The sequence below is a fragment of the Cryptomeria japonica genome, chromosome 1 (assembly GCF_030272615.1).
Source record: "Cryptomeria japonica chromosome 1, Sugi_1.0, whole genome shotgun sequence".
Lineage (NCBI taxonomy): Eukaryota > Viridiplantae > Streptophyta > Pinopsida > Cupressales > Cupressaceae > Cryptomeria > Cryptomeria japonica.
The window spans coordinates 422,560,419-422,584,686 of record NC_081405.1 but is presented as its reverse complement, the minus strand read 5'-3'; the positions used below and the strand labels follow the sequence as shown (position 1 = coordinate 422,584,686).

Sequence of the window (24,268 nt, the reverse complement as noted above, 5' to 3'; positions counted from 1 at the left end):
TGACATCAATGACAAATATCCAACAAAGTGTTCAAAATATAAACTATGTTAATCACACTCCAAAACATTTGTCACAAGGAGTTGGATTATGCAAGAGACACATCTATTCACATATATTGTGTATTTAAAGATCACTGGATCTATTTAGTTTAGCAATATAGAAAATCTCTTCAAGCTCTCCAATTTCAACCGTGTTCACTTGAAAACATGCTATATTATGTTGTTGTGTTGTTTGAGAATATTATAGGACTATTTTCATAGTTTACATGCATATTCAACACATGTGAAAATGCTTAAACTGTCTTTAAGGATATATGGAGGGTTGTGGTATAGTACAACTTTAACCATATCTTAGGCACTGGCTGATAACCTTTCTACTTGTGCTACAATCAATGCATATTATTAAAATCCAAAAGAAAAAAATTACCTCAAGGAGTCGAGCTATTTTTCAATGTTTTGCCAAATACACACTGAATGTTTACAACAATTAGAAAATGATTTAGCCACCATTGGGAATAATTACTTCAACAAATATTTACATATTTTGCACAATTTTTGTTCTCAACTCAGAAATTGTACAATCATTATAAGTTTGTGAACTACACATGACTATAGTCACTATGAATGAGCTTTGCATAGCATTGATATGCATTCTTGTGATAAACAAAAATCATAGAATGTTTACTAAATTCCAAGTTACAAAGAATACTTACACCAAAATTTTAACAGCCACTGGGCTTGAGGATTAACGGTTTACAATAATCTGTTCCGAGTTACCTTGAAATAAAAGAGGTAAATACAAGTTCCCAGGTTCATAAATACATACCAATAAAACATTCATAACTTAATAATAACATGGTATGCACCAGTAACATCATGCCTTTTACTTGACCAACATTTTCTCCTCGAAATAACTCTGTACCTCACGATTTGCATGTGAGGCCATCCTATAATATTATGAACGTTAAATTTACAAAAAAATATGTTTACCCGAGAACAAATGTTTCCAATGGGATAAGTACCTCATTTCTCTGCAATTTATACAATAAAAAACTATTCAATTCGTTGAAGATCAATTTAAGAGATAATTGGCATTTCATATAATGAAACAAAGTGCAAACCACCGAATATTTGTTAACTTGAATGATGTCATACCATTATGAAATTCCAAGTTCTGTCTGGGTCATTGTAACGAGCTAGCATGCATCCTTGTTTTGGTTGGATGCCATCCCTTACCAAAGCAGCCCGCAATTTGTTTTCTTTCTCATAAACCATCTCTTCTGTGACTTTCCCACTGAATTTTGTTGCTGCAACAATGTTCCCTTCAATTTCTCTCAACTTCAATCCTTCCGAGGGAGGTTCTGGCAAACTTAAATTACCCAAAATCACTTCAAAGGGTGTAATATTCTTATGGAAAGATGGATTCACATATAAAACAGTAGTGCAAAGAAAAACTGTACAGAAATATTAATTTTAAAAAAATCACTAGTCTACCATGCTGTAAAACATTTTGGATAATGTAAAGTGCCCAAAACGTAAGGAGAACTGAATTTGAGTCACAACTAGCAACTCAAGGGAGCAAGATGTGTTACAGAAAACAAAATTTATTTATGATTGTTGGATCTCTGATTCTTTTGCCAAAAATATCCTCATGGGTAAGCCCATCAATTCAGCCATATTGTTTGTATGAATGCCAATGCCCTGAGGATATCGAATCCAAGGATCACCATAAATTATTTTGAATTATTCTTCCTATTCCAGTCTTCAACAGGTTGTACTTTGAAGCCACATCAGAATTTAATTGAACAAAATTGGCTTCAGAGATAAGCAAACCTACTTGGGTTTAATGATTGATTTCAATCCAGGGATTTTTTTATGGAAAATAATATTCCAATTCTTAGTCAGATGGAAATCTAATAAACTGGCAGATTACTAGATGTCAGATTCTTTTGATAGATATAAAGTCAGTGCTCCTGACTTTTTTTAAAAACAATCCAAGAATTTGAACAGGTGGTACATTAATTGTCATATAGTTACACCCCTACCAGACTTTTCTTCATATCATTGTATATCAAATGATTTGTTCTAATTCTAAATTCGTTCTCCTCAATCTCTCCCTATGCATTATTTGTAAAGTTCAACAGTGATTATGTCCCTTGCCTCTGGTTTGTCAGGTCAATCTGGTGATGTCTTCGCTGATCAGAGTTTGCAAAGGTCAATTTGACCCATTGAAAAGTCTGAAAATTTGAAAAAAACTTGGACATTTTTTTTAATGAGAAAAATATTAGAAAAACAGAAAAAGCATGCATAAAGCACACTTCTATGTTTTGGAAACTAGATCAAAAGTACGTATTATGCTTCTTTTTGCCCAAAGTGTCATAGAAGTTAGAAAAATGGATGGGAAGAAAAACATATGCATGGAGTTTCTAGCCCACCAACGTGCTCAATTTGAGACTTTTGCCAAAGTGACAAAAGTACACAGTGAGCACGCTTTTGTTATCTCAAGTTGAAAACAAACACACAAAAAACAAGGAAAAATAAAATATTAAGAAAAAGAAGAACAGTGAAAAAAGCACACACCAGGCATGCTTTTGTTACCAAATAAAAATAAATAAAGGGGCATGAAGAACACCCATCTGCCCATGAAAAGAAAGCTTTATAAGGGATTGAAGTTCCCCTTCCTCATTCCGCACAAACACACTCACTTGAGGGAGGAGATCTCTACATTCGTCAAGGGCTTGGACTTTTGTCAGCTCTGTTTGGAAGAATGGGTTTCAGAAGAGTTTCTTTTAGCAAAGAAGTGAATAACATCCATAGGTTGCACCCAAGGTTTGTTGCTAAAAATTTAGGGTTTGGAAAGATATCCAAGTGACAAAATCATATTTATACAATATCTTTACCAAGTTTTTGAAGCACACTTCTCTTAAGAGGAAGACATAAGCTTGGGGTTGGTTTCTTAAATTTAGCTGGTAATATACAAGTGCTTGATGGCTAAAAATTCTAAGGTCATTAATGAAGAAATCACAAGATTCGATGTCAAAGTCTTCTACAAAAAAATGTGCTTATGACACAAAGGGTATTAAGCAAGAGAAATGGGGACCAAATGCATGTATATTCCAAAGATTGTGGACTATTGGGCTGATTCTGCAAAAGAGTTTAAAGTAAGAAGGGATTTCAACCACTTGACAATTGGCCAATTTGTTGATATTCGTTTTGAGGATGTAGAAGGTATTTCAAATGATGAAGCTGACATTTGTCACCTCAATTCATAAGAAATAACATGTTGTCAAATAACCAAGTAACAAAGTCGTATTTATGGAATTCACCAAGTTTCCGAGGTGCACTTTCTCTTAAGAGGAAGATGTAAGCTTGAGATTGGTTTCTTAATTTGGTTGGGAATACGAGTGCAAGATAACTGCATATTCTAAGTCCAATAGAGAATTGATAAGATGCAAATTCAAAATCTTCTAAGAAAAACACACTTTTAACACAAAGGTATCATGCAGGAGAGATTGGGGATCAATGCCATACATTTTTCAAAGATTGAGGATTATTGTGTCAATTGTGCAGATGAGTTTAAGTGGAAAGAAAAGATTTAGCTGCTTGACAGTTAACCAGTTTGTTGATATTCTTTTGGAGGATATTAAAGGAATTTTGAATGATAAATTTGATATATTGTCACCTCAACTCATGAAAAATAACATTGATTAGTAGCCTTTCCCTTAGTGGATTGGTCTAACATAAGGTTTCCTCGAATCAAGAGAGGACTAATATAGTTTTGAAGCACAAAAAGATTTTTCCTAAGCCCAAAGATGAGAAGAAAATTAACAATTCCAAAGGAAAATACACCAATTTTAGAGTCACCAATGGGGAATGCACTTCCTCCATCTCCTTAAAAAACAATGGTAAAACTAAGAGAAATAGAGAGAACACTAAATAAAGGGAAAACAAAAAGGAAGAGGGTAATGTAGATACAACTCTAAAGAGAGAAAGCTAAGAACAATTGCTAAGAAAAAAATTAGTATTTCTACACCAATTCAACATAAGAAGCCAATATTGATATCCATTCTTCCATCACATATCAAATTAACTCCTTTGAATGTTGTACTAAGTTACTAACACCCCAAAGTCTCGAATTCCATCTCTAGTGCACATTGTTTTTTCCCCTTAGGGGCCTCCAAAAATCGACAATATAGAAGAAATAAAAGAAAATATTCCAACATGGGCAAAGATAGAAATTGTTCAAAACAGGGAAGCAGTCCCATATTAAATTAGCTTTGCCACACTTGATAAGTTGGCTGAAGATTCAATAGAAAAGAAGCCAAAGCCCAATATAAGATGACCAAGATAGCTAAGGGAAATTTGATTATTGAGACAACTATTCTTCCAATAGACATCCATTCAGAATATTGAGTTTGTTTATTTTCAAATTGTTAGGACAAATTTGGGGCCAAACATTCGTCATGAAGATATGATTATGTTGGAGGCCATCACTGAAAATATCAAGGAAAGAGTTATAAAGGATGGAGAAAAAAGGCAACCTTAAATAGCTTTGAGAATATATTACTCATATTTTGCAATCCTCTTTTAAGTCCACAGTGTTTATTCATCAAATTTTAGATTCCACTGAGTATCAAAAGCAGCTAGATCAACTAGTTGTTTATGGAAAGATTTTGTGAAAATGGTTTGTGATGGGCAAGGCCATTGGTGTCACAACTCGTATCATTTAATTCTTTTCACATCGAACCAGGTGTGTCTTAGAGCTGTATGCGATAAGGATGTGTTAAAATTGGGGGGGGGTTTGCACTGAAAACAATGACTTTTGTTTCGGTCATGCTCTCTCACGATCTCTTTCTAAGACTAAATTCTATGCGAATGATGTTTCCCAGACTGAAATTAAAAAGACTAAGTCTAACCTAAAGAAGATTTTGGTGCTTTTGGCAAGGTTCAAAGAGAACTTTAATTAAAACATTCATCGAATCATCTATTTATGACTAAAACACACTTAAGCTACCCTAAGAATTCAAATCCTATGTTGTTTTCTGGAAAGGTAAATCTATTCTATTTGCAGAAAAATGAAATCTATTTTACTATGATATCCCCATAGTTGAAATCTATGTTCGTTCTTGTGCAGAGATGATTATTTGGTCTTTATGTATGATCATTCTTGTGCATAGATGATTGCTGGTTTTGCTAACTTAATCTTTTAGTGCACTAGAGTCCATGAATTTCTCTACTCGTTCCTCAACATGACATTTGATACAAATATTTTAAAGGCTTCTTAATTTGATTATCATTTTTGCAATTTTGTCTCTCTCAGAAACTTCACAAAATTGGTTCGTAGGTTGAAACTATGGGGATATCACAGTCTCCCCCTCTTGAATTTGGTTGTCCTCAAGCAATTTCACGATCTTATGATGAAAATCATAACCTTGCAAAATAGATGTTTCCTCCCTTATGAATGCAAGAGGTCCTTTATCTAGATTAATTCTTTGTAACATTCCTTTTAGGAGGGTTACATATGGCCATAGAAATATCTCTTTAGTAATGTAGTCTTGGTTTTGAATCAAACAATACCTTGTATGAAGATCCTACACAATATAAGAACATATACAAAGACACAGATGCATATTTATCTTAGGGTTAGACAAGGAAATAGTAATCAAATGTCAAGATAATATTAATTAAATACTATTTTTGAACTTCCACTTCTTCAATCCACTCGTATGGTTCCTTCCTCCTTCCCTTCTTTCTTGGAAAAAACCTACACATAGATTAGTAGTACCAAACATGAAATTATATAAATCAAAGCAAATTTATATAATTGCATGTTTGGTACTACTAATCTATGTGCAGGTTTTTTCCAAGAAAGAAGGGAAGAAGGAAGGAACCTTACGAGCGGATTGAAGAAGTAGAAGTTCGAAAATAGTATTTAATTAATATTATCTTGACATTTGTGTGATATCCCCGATGTAATTAAATAATAAATCTAATTACTGTGTTGTAAGGCCCAAATTTGATAACAAATATTTCGGGCCCTTTTATTTAATTAGATTAGGCAAGTTTTGGTTGGTCATGTCGGCTCGTTTGTAACCCTTCGAGAAGTTTCCCGGAGCCCATATATTTGGCCGTGTTAGTCATTGTTGGGAGTATGCGAATTTTGATATTTTTCTGTCTTGTGCGAATTCCTGTTGGAGTTCTGGTTACCGCCATTTCGGAGGTGAAAGACCCTCCCTATTTGGTACTTGCAGTTTCGGTGGGATTCACCCCACCCTACTCTGTTCAGTGTTCTTGTTCCAGATCTGGCAAATCTTGAATTTCATCATTGTTACTTCTGTAGTTGCGTATTCGTTAATCTGATTTACATGCATAAAGGATTCCTAATATTTCGAATTCATCATTCAATACACCTGCGGGAGATTAACCCCCTCACAAGTTGAAGTCTACCGTACCCTTTCCTCACCGTACGGTTACACTCCCTCCCCAACACCGTACGCCTTGCTCCCACACTACTGTACGACTAGTCTCACACTACTGTATGACCTATTTTGCACCACCGCACGGCCTTGGCACCACCGTACGACCTCCTCAACACTACTGTACGACCATTCTCACACTACCGTACGGCCTATTTTTGCACCACCGCATAGCCTTGGCATTCATAAGGGAGGAAACATCTATTTTGCAAGGTTATGATCTTCATCATAAGATCATGAAATTGCTTGAGGACAAGTAAATTCAAGAGGGGGAGACTGTGACAATAATAAATATTAGAAATATTACTAAGTTTCTATTGCATCTTTTGCAACTTGGAGGGACTATCTTCCTTGAGCCATTGCCCAAATCGAGAGGGACTGGGTTCCTTGAGCTATTCCGTCCATTTAAGGGGAACTGGCTTCCTTGAGCCAATTAACCCAATCTTGAGAGAGACAGACTTCCTTGAGCCATGCCGGCCTATATTGGCTTCCTTGAGCCCTTATGCTTAGAGAGGATTTACCTTCTTTGTGTCATCCTACTCATCTAGGGTGTTGGCTTCCTTGAGCCATGCCACCCCATATTGGCTTTCTTGAGCCCTTATACTTAGAGAGGATTGACCTTCTTTGTGTCATCCTACTCATCTAGGTAGGGTGCTGCTCTTGATTTATCTTTTTACCCTGCAGGATGGCAGGATCATGCTCTGATACCACTGTAATGTCCCTTTCTTAATCTACCTCCGAAAAATAGGGACATTTACCTTGCAAACTTAATTACAAGATATTAATTCCTTTTTAGCCTTATGTAAAATTGTGAATGATGTGTCTTATGATGCTTTACATAGCTAAATTACTGCCATTTCTAATATGACAAGAAGATTATGCCAGTGGATTAAGTATGTGTATATGTATTGATAACAAATTAATATTATATTGTGTATGAACACTCTGATATTTCAATGTACTCGAACCATTATAGAGCATTGCTGTATCTGATATGACAATCTGCGTGTACGACAAAGCTCCGAGAAACAAAGTTGTTGTGTCTAATCTGAATATGTATTCTTCCCACGATAATGGTGTTATCTCCGATGTATATTTAGGTGCTGGTAACCAGATTTGCCAATAAGATAAATGCTCAATTCTGAGTAGATCCCTTACCCATTCCAAGTTAAAGGCCAATTCCCTTTCTTTATACCCTTGCCTTAGTGGATTGACCTCTCCATCTTATTACCGATAATGTCTCATCAACTCTTTTATCATTACTTGGTCTTTATCTATGATCGTTCTTGTGCATAGATGATTACTTGGTCTTTATGTGTGTATGTTCTTGTGCATAAATGATTACTTCGTCTTTATTTATGATCGTTCTTGTGCATAGATGATTGCTGGTTTTACTAACTTAATCTTTTAGCGCACTAGAGTCCACAAATTTCTCTACTCATTCCTCACCATGACATTTGATTCAAATCTTTTAACGGCTTCTTAATTTGATTATCATTTTTGCAAATTTGTCTCTCTCAGAGACTTCACAAAATTGGTTCGTAGGTTGCAACTATGGGGATATCACATTTACGCTTTCAGTAAATCAGAAATCTACTCTACTGAGCATTTTAAACAAGCTAGATTCCATAAACAAATCCAATTAAAGTTTCCATCTTAATCTCCACCTCAATCACCATCATCACTAAAAATTAATATGAAACTCAAATGCATTAACTAATAAACTTGAACTGAACTAATGAATTGTAAATTGAAATCTACTTAAATGAATTCATCTATCAAAGAGCTATTGCATACAGATAAACAAACTACAAATTGCAATTGATCTTCAACTTCTTAAGAGTACCACAAATATGCAGAAAGGAATGTAACAAAATCTAGATATAGAACTGAAATAAAAATGAAATCAAACAAGGATCACCTCCCTTCGGTTGAGCGGGCTCTGCTCTTCCTCTAGTGGGATCCATGGACACAAATATCTTAAATCAACTTCAGATTCTCATTGCTATTGGCTTCCAGGAGGAAGTAAAACAAGTTTGAAACTACAATAATGAGACTCTAAACCGTTGGCTAATTTATTGAATAACTAACTAGCTTTCTGCTGAAAGTGATAGGATATATATACATATCCTTTTTTGAATTCAAATACAAAGTTACTCACCTAACTAAGTAACAATTAGTAACTTACCAGTAGAAGATTTTACAATACAATTTATTACTTCAATGAGAGTTGAAGTTCAACAGAACAGCCGATGAAATAGACTTAGAGAAAAACGAAGGTATCGTCCAGCTGGACTGATCAGGAGTGACCAAGCATTCCACGCTGACTGAACATGAAGTTCGGAACTCCTTGTCTGGCAATAATTTCTAAACACATCTAAAAGTATATCCAGGAAAATAGAACAAGATATAACGGTAACAATCCTGAATATTCGGCTATTCATCATTGATAATCAACAAGAGTAATACATTTAATCACAAAATATTATTTCTAATATATCTTCTAATTAGCAGAGTATAATAGTAAAAGAAATAAACATGCATGCATCTACACTACCGCCAGGCACATTAGTTAACAAATTATTACAAGTTTTTAAGCATAAATTATAATTAAAAGTGTCATATTCTAAGCTCATCATTCTCCCCCTCCTAATATAAACCATGTCCTCATGGTGGTGGATCTGGAAGACCCCTATTTTGTGCTTCAATCTAGAGTACTAAATCAAGATGGTTGAAATTATATTCATGGTAGGCTTTGGGAGGAACATATCCATTGCAATCTTCCACTTCTTCGGTCCAATCACTTTAAATGTTTCCTGCAAAGCTATCTAGTGCATCCAACCGTGCTGATGGCATAAGGATCAATGGCGGCCTGAATCTCATTCCTATCTAGTCTGTCTGTTGTTCTTCTATAATTCTCACCACTAATCTCATTCTAGTCAAACTTCAAGTGATATTATGGGGAGAGATAGGCTCTATTCTTTTGAAGTGTATTGGTATGGTATTGAGCCTTACCCTGGATGCTTACAGAGCTCTATAGGGAAGTTGATTCTGCACTTCTCTGAAGGATTGAATACTTACAACGAGATTTCTTTGGTAGACTAGCTTTACTTTGTTAGTTTGAGAAATGGAAGTGAATTTAGTTTTGAATGCTATTGATTTGGGGGTTTCATCCCTGATGGGAAGGCCTAATCTTTTGTGTTTCTCTATACTGATTTAATTTGTTCTCCCACTCAACCTGGTTTTGCAACAATGATACAAATGCTCTAATCTAAATTTCACTAGCAAAAATGTTCAAGAAAGACTAAATAGTGACCTAAAAGAAAACCATGCAAATAGTATTCGCATATTTGATTTTGATAGGTAGGGTCACTCCTATAGAAATCCTCAAGAAAATCATCATCATCATCATCATATTCTATTTTTCTACCCAGAACTAATTGATTGATTTTCCACTGTAAAAATCTTTCCCATACAAACAGAGCATAGACCCTAGAAGGTTTTCTCATTGCCAAAAGAGCTGAAGATAACTCCACTACTTGCTCCAATCTCTAAGTAGCTTCATCTTTTTGTTTTTGCAATTCTTCAAGTTGCTTAGTATTCTTCTGCTTATATTTCATGGCAGTTAGAGAAAGATATCTTAAGAGGAGCAAAGGAAGTTGAAGCTTCATGATCATGAATCTGGATCATTTGGCTCTTCAACTATTGTTCTTTTTGTTTTAGCTCCTCTTTCAATGTCCTTAATTCCTTAGCATTCTATAATGCCTGAGTACTAGCTTGGTAGAGTTTTTCCTTTGTTTCACTCAGTTTTTTTAGATTTTCTTCTTTTTCATTTGCATCTTTTTGAACTTGTTTTGTCTGCAGAGTGACAATCTGTAATTCTTCAAGTTGCTTAGTATTCTTCTGCTTATATTTCATGGCAGTTAGAGAAAGATATCTTAAGAGGAGCAAAGGAAGTTGAAGCTTCATGATCATGAATCTGGATCATTTGGCTCTTCAACTATTGTTCTTTTTGTTTTAGCTCCTCTTTCAATGTCCTTAATTCCTTAGCATTCTATAATGCCTGAGTACTAGCTTGGTAGAGTTTTTCCTTTGTTTCACTCAGTTTTTTTAGATTTTCTTCTTTTTCATTTGCATCTTTTTGAACTTGTTTTGTCTGCAGAGTGACAATCTGTAATTCTTCATTCTTTTGTCTTAAACTTTCCTCTAAAAACCACATTCTTCTCTTAGCTTTAGAAAGTTCAGTTTCCATCCTAGACAATTTCATAGCTTTTATCAACTCCTCATCCTCATCCCTTCTTCCTTCATCCTTTTTCTCAGTAACTTATTCTTTAACCACAATCTCCTTCCCTTCCCTTCTAACAAATGGTTGTCGTGATGAAGGCAATTGGGTTTCAGGAGGATGAGAGGGCAATGGCTAGCTTTGGCTAATTTCAAATTCTTTAGGAAACTCAAGTATTTTTGTTCTTGTTCCTGAAGGTGAAGAGGATTGGGGTAATTGTTGCTGTATATGGTGAAAATGGATAACAATAATAATGACATTGAAAGGCTAAATGAATTCAACCACAAAACCCTAGCCTAACAACAACAAAGATCCACCATAACATATGAAGATTACCTAAGACAATGCAAATCAAATGAAATCACAAAGATTATACCATCACATGTCCAATAGGGTTTGGATCTCCATTATTCCTATCTCCATTGATCTTGTTTGATGTATTTGCTCTCAGATTTTATGTGCACAAGAGCTCAACAAAGAACGGAATGTGGTTGCAAGTAGGATCGTAGTGTAGTCAAGTCCTTAAGATGATTGATTAGGGTTTGATAATGAAGGAGGCATCTCCTTATATAGAAGACACAATATGAAATGGAGGGATAAGATTGAGAGGTGTAAAAGGAGGTCGGCTATGATTAAAGGGTAGGTAAAAGAAATAATAAAATAATGAAAGGGGTAGGTAGTGTATGAATTAAGAGATGAATGACATGTGTCATAGGTAGAAAAGGTTAATGAATTAATTAAATAAATAAAGATTTATTTAATTAATAGAAAAAGTGGGATTAATTAAATAAATAAAATATTTATTTAATTTAAGAAAAGGATAATTTAAATAAATAAATGTATTTATTTAAATGAGAAATAAGGCTAGAAGAGGATAAATGAATTAATTAAATAAATAAAGATTCATTTAATTAATAGAAGAATTAAGCTTAGATAATTAAATAAATAAAATATTTATTTAATTATATTGGACAATTTTGGGTGTCTACAGTTGCGCTTCAGAATCATCTGAGGAACTATCATCAATAGCAATAATTTTAGGCGGGGATTTTTCAGAAGGATTTTCATTTTTTTGTTTGGTAAAGGTTACATCAACAATTTCTGATTTAGAGGCATGAGGTGATATTGATTCTTGAGTCTTAGGAGGCCGAGAAACATCTGAGGTTTGCATAGGGGTTTGTGAAATAGGGTCACAATTAGTTTGAGAAGATGGGTTGCCAGGAGCTTGCTGGGTGGCAACAGTAGGGTCAGATTTTTCTTTTATATGCTCCCTGTCATAACCCCTCTTTGGACATTGGATTATTGTGATTAAATAAATACAATAATTAAAACATTTATTAATTAACATTTAATAATATTGGAAAATCGTCTCATTTATGAGACTTCACGATTTTCCTCTAATATATAATTATTAATGTTTATTATTATTTGTTATGATTATTATTTATGTTATATATGATCATTATTTATTAATAACAAATAAGATTTTATATAAAATTTATATTGCTTAATATTAAATTCATATTTATCAAATAATAATAATATAAGTAATATAAATAAATAATAATAATAAAATAAATATCCGGTGAGTGCATACGAGTAAAGATAACTATGATACATGAACGATATGCCAAATCGATAGCTGTTTTACACTATTGAGGGGTTGGCCATTTCAGAATTGTTTTCTACATTAGCCGGACATGGAGACAATTAAAATCGATAAACAATTAAATAAGTTTAAATTAAAGATTTAAACTAATTAATAAGAAAACAAGCATGATATCAAGGAACCATTAATACCACTTCCGGTCATCATCAAGAAAACTATGATGTCAAAGATATAGGATCAACAGATACGATATTGGCACCGTCAATTATTCATATGCAGTCTTCATACATAGCAATACACTCAGCTACGTGGTGAACATATGTAGTAGAGTCAACAAGGAAAATAGGAATATAAACACCGTCGAAACAATGATTGAGGAGGCTATCATATTTAAGGATGCCGTAACATATACAAACTATAGTTGGCAACTATATTATTGCCGACAATGATTAATAACGACGCCTCAAGCAAGGAGGCAAATCAGCATCTAATCGACATTATTATGAAGATAGATTATGGCTTAAATATAATGATTAATCGCATATTCTCTCAATAAAGCCAGTTACACCAAAATATTATCAAGGAAAAATCGTCGTATTGATAAGACTTCACGATCTTCCTCTCTAGCATCAATAAAGCACATCCAGTAAGATAAAGTATTGAGACCTAGTGATATGATCAAGGGTTTGATGATCTCAAGAAAATAATCTTATCAATCACCAACAATAGATGTTAATATCAATATCTATAAGAACAATTGATTTTAGATACTCATCCTAGAATGAATTATGGTAACCAAACCATAGAGTTCACCAAAACAAAGAAGAGTCGGATCTGTTTAACAATATATCAAGTGACCACATAGACTATCATTCTAGATCTAATTGTGCAAGATCCTTATCAATTCTTCCAAGAGTAATATATTATATCAAAAGATTCATATCGCTGATAAGAAGATCATCGTCAAGACAATAAGATATAGAAGGAAGTATGATGTAGACTAAAGATGTGATATTGATCTAGCAATACATGCAGATCATAATAATTCATGCCATGCTGAGATATACATATAATAGCAAGATGTTCATAACTCCACGAAGTAAGGAGAACTCTTTTATATGAAGACAATTCCTATCAATATCATCATACCCGACTATGCGAAAACCACATATTATCCTCACGGTAGGAGGAGCAGAAAATTGATGATTATCTTAATCATTACGCGATTTCGATCATGACTAAGACATTTACAAAGGGCAGTGAGTATCCAAAGGGGCGCGATGCCTATTAATGATTATAAAGACAATTCTCCATGTTAACAAACTGCTGTCATGGAAGGACAAGACATGAATCTTCAAGGAGTAATTATTCCAAAGGGGCACGACCTTAGGAAATAAATATATTTAATGAAGATAGATACTTATTTCCAATCATCATGGGATTATTCTTATTCTCATCCAGATTTGGATTGCTCTAATTGAGCAGTAGCCTTATCGGCAAACCAGTGCATATATCTAAAGTTATCATTCAGGAAAGCCACCACCCACACTGCATATTTCTAAAGCAAATCAGAAACAGCAGTTCTATCTTCATCGCTATAAGCAATGGTGTGAAAGACTAACAGCATACTGATATTGCTATATCAGGGATAGCTATAAATGGTTGTGAGGAAACTTACAATACAATTTATATTGTCATATCAAGTAGAGCAAAGTTAACTCCATAATTGCAGATCGGAATAAATACACAGATCAGGTATAACTATATATAGCAGATCATAATATATCGTTTTTATACTAGGTGGTATCACTTATCGCCGATATAAATTTTAAAATGGATTTTTAGAGTCTTTGATTGGAAAGAAGTCTCTTGCAATTGATTTGTGATTTGATGGTCCTTAATTCCTAGAAATTTATATTGGGGACATTACACTCCCCAATTACTCTTTTCAAAGAGAAATGAGTAATTCTTGTAGATCTAGGCTCATAAATTTGTACTTCCCTTTTCTTGTCTGATATTGCCCCTTTTGTGGGTTTAGGCTTCTCAATTTCCATTTTTGTTTTCTTCTACGAGGTTTCCCCTTTTTCCATTTTTACCCTTTTAACCGTGGGTCTTTTGGCCTTTTTCTTAACAGGAAAAGACAAAAATTTCAACCACCTTTCTTTCTCTGATTCCTTTCTTAAGAAATGATGCTTAACAATTAAATGAATCAAACTATGATATCTTATTGAACTACTCATAGAGGAAATTTGGGAAAATAAGAAACTGGAAGATTAGTTTTGGCCTCTAGTCGAGTGTTTCCATATCTCAAATGTGTTAACAACCACATTCCTGGTCCTAGCACAGTCCCATATTGACCTTCACAAGTGAAAAATTTCATCAACCATAGTCCTGTTGTCTTCCAGGGCTCTTCCAAGCTAGTTCTGCTTATACTCCTTTTGTGCTTCCTTTGTGGACCTTCAACTCAGGTCGTGGTCCATCCCCTTCATGAAATGCATTAATTAATTCTTCAAAATTGATGTTCCCTTTGTTTACTAATTCTCCTTCTGCAAGAATCCCTGTACTAATTACTTGAGGTGTTACTTCTATAACTTCTCCGCCAACTTTGGTAACATTAACATGAAAGTTTCTTACAAATTTTTCCACTAAGTCCAGCTCAAAACCTTCATACATTCTTATAATATTCAACTGGCCTGCTTTGTTCTAACAATCTCTTCATTTCAGGGTCTAAGCTGAAATTCCTCGGTTCCGTTTTCCTCTTGTTCCCCATTTTTCGCTCTATATCTTGGAACTGCTTCTTCAAACACTGAATGTTTAAACTTAATTACAGAAAAAGAATGAATCTTTTCTACTTTTAAGATTAGAGATTTCGCTCAAGTGATAACTAATTACACACGTTCCTTCATTAATTTCAGTCTTAACCGAATGATCTGCCCACCACTGCTATGTACTTATTTTCTTGATTTGGTGAGTTGGCGGCAGTCATAGCATATGTACATTTTTATCACAGTAATCATTACTTCAAAGTTTGAAATGACAAGTGATGTCATACAAATTTAATCCTTATTCTTTCGTCACTATCAATTTAATACTTAAAATTTATGATAATAATGTTGCTAATAATGAACTGGCAGAGGTTTCTATACAAATAATATTTACCCTTTCTACTTTATCCTTAGTAAATTAGAAAATAATACTTCAAAAATAATATTTGTAATAAATATATACCTTTTATTATTTGATGCATACTCGTCAGGAGCTTCCATGCAAAACTGATTAACTCGTGTCAATCAGAAGATATCATGCAGAATTAACCATTTTGCCAAAGCAAAAAGGCGACATTTTGATACGGAGTCATCTGGAGCATATGTATCAACTCAATCAGTAAAAAATCAATGAGCTGATTAGTCATTACTTAGGGCTCTCCCTACATGGACTAAATAATTGTAATGTCCCCTTTTCCACTCTAGTTTGTTTTGGGGTCTGTTGGCCAATTCTGAGACTCGTTGGTCAGTCAGAGGCAAAATTAGGGTTTCCTATTTTCTAGGAGGATGTTTCGGCATTTTTGGTGGCCTACATGTTGGAGATTTTCAGTTTGGGCTCTAGATTCTTTCTGGGTTTTTGGAAAGCTTCGCAATGATGGTACATGCATAGCAAGCAACCAAGTTTGGAAAAATTACTATTTTTAGTAAGTGGAGGCGAGAGTAGCATATTTCTCTAGGTTTTTCTGGATTTCCAGAGAGCTTCACGATGGTGTAACATGCAAATGAATCTAAAGACTTTTCCGGACATAATATTTTTAGTAAGTTGCAACGACTACTCAGAATGTGGTAAAAATCTCTTTGGGAACACTTACTATTTTTAGCAGTGTGCTATTTATAGTAATTACTATTTTTGGTAGTGCTATTTTTGACATGTGGTCCAGTTCATAAGCTATGGCAGGCAGTGCAGTTTTCAGGATTCCAGCCTTCAGATTATTTTGAGTAGTATTCGGTATATGACAATTAAAGTATTTTCTATACTTTACTATTTTCCCCTTGGCCTAGGCGTAAATGGTGTATGACATAAAGGGGGTCGATTTGATATTTAATTTATCAACTTATAGGCAAAGTCTAGACGCCCATGGAGGTATTTGACATTAAAAGGGATTATGAATTTACAATATATTTGATATTTGCTGAAGGGAGAAATACGTTGTTGCTAAATAAAATATTTAAAAGTCATTTCCCTAAGTTTATATTGAGTGCTCACTTATTATATTATTGGCAATTTTTATTAAAGTGACTCATCTATGCACTTGGGCAATTTGGGAAGGAGATGGAATGAAATGAAATGAAAGGCAAATTAAAAGAAATTTGAATGTCAGTGTTTAATCCCATATTGGAGGGAAAGGAAGTTCGATTTGGAGAGAAGATTATAAATAAAGGCCTTGGGCTCTCATTTGGGGTATCCATAAAAATTATAACGAACTGCTGTCAAATTGTTGTTGGAATGCTTTGAGGAATGCTTACCTCCTAGACTATATGCTCCACTTCTCGCTTGAAAGATAGCGAATAGTGAGATTTTGGGATTGTTCTTCACTCAGAAGAATGGATGGATTCATTGCAAAGTGCGTGTTCGAGTTTTCTAATTTTGGAGTGTTGTGAGTGTGTTTCAAGTTGCTGGTTTGGTGTGGTTGTAGCTTGTTTTCATTCATAACTCTTTGTCTAGGTGTCAGCTCATTCTAGGTAGTGGCTCGTTCTCTTCCTATGTACCAGGCAAAGTTCCCAGACTCGGACTCGGCTCAGACTTGGCAAGGCCGACTTGACTCGTGACTCGGCTATGACTCGGCAACAACTCGGCAATGACTCGGCAAAATAAAAAAACCCTTGAAATTAAGAGATTTTTAACAATTTAAAACTTGTTTCATGCACCCATTATTGAATAAAGCCCAATTATAATGTGTGCTAGCTTGTTATGCCATGAAAGGCATGCTGGTAGAGTATCTACTTGTTTAGGGCTTTTGTTTAGTATTTTCTTTGGCCAAATTGAAATTTTGGGAGCACCAACATGAGACATCATGAACATCTTCACTTGGAAACTATAAGGAGTGCTTGTGTATGGTAGCATTAAATAGTGTGCTTGTTGAACTTAGGTTTTACCTTGGGACTATAGTTGACCTTGGTCTTTCTTGGACCTCTTAGATTTTAGGCTATATATATGTTGGATGGAAGGGGGAATTGTGAGGCCAGAAGGGTTTGAAAATATGCTCCTCAAAGACATGTCCCTTGCCAAAAATAACCTTGTGCCCCATGTGGGGACTTTTTGGGATGTGGGGACAGGTAGGAAATGTCCCCAACTCACCCCCTTTTTTCAAAATTTTAAGAAACATCCCTGTTGTGAGGTACTCACACATCGCCCCATTGCAAATGAAGACCCCCACTTTTTTCTTTCTAGGGTTAGCTCTTTTAGTTTTGTTGTTGGTCGTTTTAGTGTCTTAGCCTTTGCATTGAAGGGATTGAGTTTCTCAAAGGTCATCAAATCAGGTGGATCTCCTCAAGGTGGAGTGAAGGAGGTTAGGTCAGTTGAGCGATTAGGGGTTATTTAGATCATTCCTAGGGTTTTTGTGTACTATCTGGTCACGCTTCAAGTTGCTAAATCAAACCTTGGTTGAATGCATAGTGTCCTCCTAGGTCCCGTCCCTTACATCAAGGTCAGAGTGAACTCGCCTTAAAAGTCTGGAATGTCATCCTGATCCTGAAATGGCCTGAAATTTGACTAAGTCTGGAAATTTGAAGGATCCTCCAAAAACTAGATTTTGCAATATAACTCATGGAGGTCCGAAACCACTCTCAAACATCCTGACAATATTTATGGAATATAACTTAAAGTATAAGAAAGAGAAAAGACATAAGGAAATGTCACTTATACTTAAATGTTATATTCCATATATGAATCCTGACGGAGAGACTAACTTGTCAAACAAGTCAAAACATTGACCTGTCGTGGCCGAGTCTTGGAGCTTGGACTCGGCGAGTTTTCGCGAATCAAGCGAGTTATGGTCGAAACTCGCCGAGTCAGAGTCCCGAGTCAGCAAAACTCGTTGAGCTTGGCTCGACTCGCCAACTCGGCGAACTTGCCTGACTCGCGGCGAGTTTGGGAACTCTAGTCCCAGGCGATCATTCTTGGGAATATTTCAACAATGCATTAAATACTCCGAGACAATCTTCTTTGAAGGCGAGATTCCTTCTTCAGGAACAATTAGGAGCAACTCGAACTTTAATGTTGAAACCTACAAAAGACTTATTTATGAATTATTAAGAGCCATCAGGAGTCATCAAGAGTGAACTGAAGTTGATTTGGGTAAAGCTGCCATTGTTGGTTTTCAACTTTACTCTTAGGTATGAATTAGAGAAACGGGAATCGCCCAAAATTGCTGAGTTTGGGCAATTCCCGAGTCGAGTTGCCCTCCCCGAGTTTGCCAGGCTCAGACTTAGACGAGTCCAGAGGGTCAAACTCGCCAAAATCGCCAACTCAACGAAATCTCCCAAAATCACGAGCCCCGATGGCTAGACTTGGTCGACGTTGGGCATAATGAAAGTTAAAAAAAAAAAAACACAATTTAAAAGGTTTTTTTATGATATTTTTTTTGGTTTATTATGCCATGCTCCTAAAAGTGAACTTCATTTCATTCATTTGGCAAAATAGGAGGAGAAAAGTGAGTTGTGAAGAGAAACAAGGGTTCATTGAAAAAAAACCAACAAGGAGGAAGCTCAAGATTTCATCCATTCATTACATTGGGGCTGCATTGTACTTTGATTTGGTATATCAAGAGTTGGAAAGGAAGAGTTTGCAGCTCATTTCAAGCTTGTTGTAAGAGGTAAGTTTGATTTTTGAGTTTTTTTTGTTTCTTGTAAGCAAAAATTTCATTTTCATTTAATTTGAAAGTCTTACATTTTTTTCCAAAATCTTTTGTATGTAGGGTTGTATGTAGGGTTTGTAAATTTTATTTTTTTTAAAAGTAGGTTTGAAATTTTGATCAAACCCTACATTTCTTTTTAAACAAATTTACAAACCCTACCTTAGTTTTTTTGAAAAAACTGTACAATGAGAATGAATACACAAATTCTCAAATATTTTTTTTTTTTGTATTTGTAATGTTTTATTGCAGCAACCTTCACTTTCTTATTTGCCTCAATTTTCACAAAACTATCATACAATATCTTCTTCTAGACCCCCACATAGAAAGGACCCCGCTTGGAAATTTCATGAAGATTTTCCTAGGCAATAAAAAAGGTAGACAAAGTGTATGTTTTGCAAAACAATATCCATGGAGATATTTATAGATTGAAATACCATATTGCTAGTGCACGTGGCCATGATGCCAAGCGATGCCTAAAAGCAACTATTGAGGCTACACACGAGTGCTATGTAAAGGTTGAAGCACTTGAAAACAAAAAGGAAATGGCAAAGAAACAAAAGGAAGATTTCGCGGCCATTGGAAGTGGAACAACTTTAGGTTGTGTTGGAGGGGCCTTCTCCCATGCCTCCATATCGTCCCACTCACTGTGCTACTGCTCGCACTTCTGCTTCTGCAGGTGGCAGTGCTAGTGCTCATGTTCCTTGCACTGCCAGTGGTAGTGGTAGTGTTAGCATTGGACCTAGAATTCGTTAATCTAGGTTGGATTCCTTCTTTGAGGCTCGCTCTACTCCTAGGTCCCAACAGTCGCTTGAGGGCATGGGTTGGAACAAGGAGGTCCATGATGCCACTAAAATGGTAGTTGGCAGGTTTTGGGTCTACAACAGTGTTCCATTCTTTGCAGCAAGGTAAATATTTCATGTTTGATTGTTTTAATATTTATAGTTTGATTCTTTGTTTGATGTTTTGTCGTACATAGTACATACTTAACTTATCTCATTTAATTTATTTGTGATAGGTCTCCTTATTGGCAAGAAATGGTTGATGCCCTTACCATATGCAGGGCGCGGTTCAAAGCCCCTTCTGAATCTGATTTAAGGGAACCAATTTTGGCTAAATTAGTGCATGGTGTGAAGAGGGAATTAGCTGATCAACACCATATATGGAGTACTAAAGGTTGCACCATCATGACTGATGGTTGGATGGATAGGAGAAATAAAACTCTCCCTAATTTTCTTGTTTCTTCCGCAAGTGATTGATTAATTTTAATTTCATCTAGTCATTAATTTTTTATTTTTCATTTAATGATTTATTGAATGATCATTGATCTTGCTTTATTTTTTATTTCAGGGGGCACTTTCATCAAGTCCATTGATGCCTCCGCACATTGCAAAAATGTCACATTCCTGTGTGAGAAAATAGAGGAGGTGATCGATGAGGTGGGTGAGGAGAATGTGATGCAGGTAGTCACCAACAATGCAGCAAATTATGTTGCTGCAGGTAAACTTTTGATTACAAACTAATTTTGTTTGCAAATTAATTACTATTTCGTAACTTCATTAATTACAATGCAACAAATTATGTTGTTGCAGGTAAACTTTTGATGGAGAGGCACCCATCTATAGTTTGGACTCCATGTGTCGCCCATTGCATTTACCTCATGTTGGAGGATATTGGAAAAATCCCGTGGGTTAAGAGATGTGTGGAAAGGGCGAGAAATATTTGCAAATTTATATATAATCATTCATGGGTGTTAGCTCTTATGAGACAATACACAAAGCAGAGGGAGTTAGCTCATTCAGGAATCACTAGATTTGGCACTAACTTCATTACATTACAGTCCATGCTTTGATGTAAAGCGGCTTTGAGACGTATGGTTGTTGGTGAGGAGTGGTCTTCCACTTCCTATGCTGCTACCTTTGTAGGAACAGATATGGCAGATTGCATTTTTGATGAGGGAGGCTTTTGGAGTTCTTCTGATGAGATTGTGAAAGTAAATTTTTATAAATTCGAGAATTTAAGTTTTTGTTTTATAATTTACTCATCATTTTCTCTTATTTGCTCATTTTTCTAAATTACACAATATTTGCAATTTTGCAGTTTGTTAAACCCTTGGTGGTTCTCCTGTGAGTTGCGGATGGAGAAAATCCCGCAATGGACTACATATATAAGGGCATGGATAGGGCCAAGGAGGCCATCAAATCCGTCTATGCGAGAGATGAGAGTAGGTATCGTCCCATTTGGGAAATCATTGATAGGAGATGGCATAACCAGCTTCACAAGCCCATCCATGCAGTAGCATATTATCTAAATCCACCATTCCTTTTCAGCCCTACTTTCAAGGTTGATGAGGAGGTTCTTAGCGGGTTGTACTCAGTCACTGAGAGGATGACACCTAATGGTTGTTCTCAAACCGAACTTATGCAAGAGATACCGTTGTTTTACAATTCTCAAGGGGAGAATTTCTCTTGTACTATCTACAAAGAAAGTAGGACATCTATGATGCCAGGTAAAAAATTAAAATACATTCTAAGGCATAATTTTAATTTTATTATATATTGTTAAATGAGAGTCCACTGATTTTTTATATTTTTCTCATTTCAAATTCAAATAATTGTTGGAGCTTTTTTGGCCCAAAGACACCAAATTTTCAGAAGTTGGCCATTCGCATTTTGAGCCAACCATGCAGCGCATCAAGTTGTGAGCACAATTGGAGTATATTTGAGCACATATACTCCAAGAGGTGCAATATATTATCTATGGAGAGGATGAACGATCTTGTCTTTGCTCACTACAACCTCCGCCTCAAAATGAAAAGGAATGCATCGGCTGACAACTTGTAATGTCCCCTTTTCCGCTCTAGTTTGTTTTGGGGACCGTTAGCCTATTCTGGAGACCCGTGGGCTAGTCGGAAGCAAAAATTAGGGTTTCCTACATCTGGGAGGACGTTTCTGCATTTTCGAAGGCTTGCATGTTGGAATTTATCAGTTTGGGTTTTGGATTCCTTCTAGGTTTTCAGAAAGATTCGTAGTGAGGGTACATGCATAGCAAGTTATGGAGTTTGATTGACTTACTATTTTTAGTAAGTGGTGGCAGAAGCAATTGAGTTCTCTAAGTTTTTCTGGATTTTTTTGTGAGCTCTGCGATGGTATAACATGCAAACTAATCTGAGGACCTTTTCGGGACTTACTATTTTTAATAAGTTTGGAAGCTGCTCAGAATGTGGTTAAAATCACTTTGGAAACACTTACTATTTTTAGCAGTATGCTATTTTTAGTAAGTACTATTTTTAGCAGTGTTATTTTTGGCAAGCGTTCTGTAACTCAGCTCAGTGGTTATTTTTGACAGGCTCTTGTGTTCGAACTCAGATGATTATTTTCGGCAATGCAGTTTAATGCCTTGGCCTCAGCTCATTTTGGTAGTATTTAGTATTTGGAAGCAAAAGTATTTTTTAATACTTTATTATTTTTCCCTTGGCCTAGGCGTAACTTGTGTATGACATAAAGGGGGTCAATTTGATATTTAAATTATCAACTTATAACCTAAATTTGGACGCCCATGGAGGTATTTTTCATTTAAAAAAAAAGATTATGACTTTACATTATATATTTGGTGACTGATTATTTGGGCGGCCACTTAAGGGAGAAATACATTTGTTGCTAAATGAAATCTTTTATTACTTGGGCGATTTGGTGAAGGAAATGAAGTGAAATGAAATGTAAATTAAAGGAAATTTGAATGCCATTGTTTAATCCCATATTGGAGGGAGGACAAGTTCGACTTGGGGAAAAAGTTATAAATAAGAATGTTGGGCTCTTGTTCTGGTTATCCAAGAATTTTTTAAAATGAAATGCTGCCGAAATGTAGAGTGAAAGCTTTGGGGAACGTTTACCTTCTACCCATAGCTTGATTTTTTGCTTGCAATACAACAACTAGTCGAGCCAAATACTGCTCTTCATTCAGAGGAGTGGATTGAAGATAATGTTGCAGGTTTATGTATTAGTTTTCTGATTTTGGAGTGTTGTGTGTGGATTTACAGTTTGCTGGTTTTGGTGTGCCTGAAGTGTGTTTTTGTTCATAGCTCCTTGTGTGGGTGTCAGCTCGTTCTGGGTGTTTGTTAGATCAATTCCTATGCCTTGGGCGATTCATCTTGTACGCTTTCATTGAATATCTTTGTTTACCTCACTGGGTAAACAAGAAGAATACAGAAACTGAACAGCAATGCACAATGCAATTACAAAGCAAGTACCAGAATAAGCTTTCCATTAATGTCAAAAGATGTTCATATTATAATCTGTCGTCCACATTACATGTCCTCCAACACCCGGAGGTGGTACAATATATGACAGCCGAAGGGGTGCGACACAACCGTCGCGACTCCAACTACCTACCCGTCGGCTAACTAACTGACCGCCGTAACTCATTATTACCGACGACAACATAAACATACTATACCAACATAACATAATGATTATTCCCGTCAACATCATCCCCCCCAAGAAAAGAAGTCGACTCCGACGACTAAATACAAAATAGAGATGAACGGCAGGAACTACTGACGCCAGTCGGGCCCGGATCTTATACACTTGCTGCGTCCTCGCCTGAAAACCCTTTTCTGCTACCATCTGATGCTCAAGTGCGGATTTCACCAATATTGCTTCCTTTGCCATCACAGTCCTCCTGTGCTTAACCCAAACTTGTCTGCAAAACACGTTTTTCAGTCTCAGCTTCCACCAACTGCTACTCAATTGATACTATCTCCCTAGCCAATTTGTCCTCGATAGCCACCCGTGCTGCTCTCCTGGCATCCAACTCCTGGGTACGCTGAACTAAGTCTCACGCGACTATTGCCTCCAACCTGGTGGTCAGCTCCTCCCGAGCCCTCTATGCATCCACCAAGGCAACCTCACGTCCAGCCGAGACATACTCCGAGTTCCTCAAAGCGTACCAGTCATGCCTGGAGGTGGCCATAATCCGTTGGCACAAATGCTAGGAGCCACCTC

General features: G+C 35.8%; 1 protein-coding gene across 3 annotated transcripts in view; it reads right to left on the bottom strand.

The window, feature by feature from the left end:
- Positions 1-498: 498 nt before the first annotated feature.
- Positions 499-24,268, bottom strand: part of LOC131065253 (uncharacterized) — a 162,391-nt gene continuing 138,621 nt past the window's right edge. Inside the window, exons 7-8 of one of the 3 annotated variants that reach the window (XM_057999728.2) lie at positions 1,156-1,369; positions 499-1,031 (exon numbers count right to left, since the gene is read on the bottom strand). In XM_057999728.2, coding sequence (XP_057855711.2) covers positions 987-1,031; positions 1,156-1,369 — 259 coding nt within the window. In that variant the 3' untranslated portion in view covers positions 499-986. Of the gene's footprint in view, positions 1,032-1,155; positions 1,370-8,456; positions 8,831-24,268 lie in introns of those variants that run through there. The other 2 variants (XM_059218430.1, XM_059218429.1) reach the window with 2 other exon arrangements.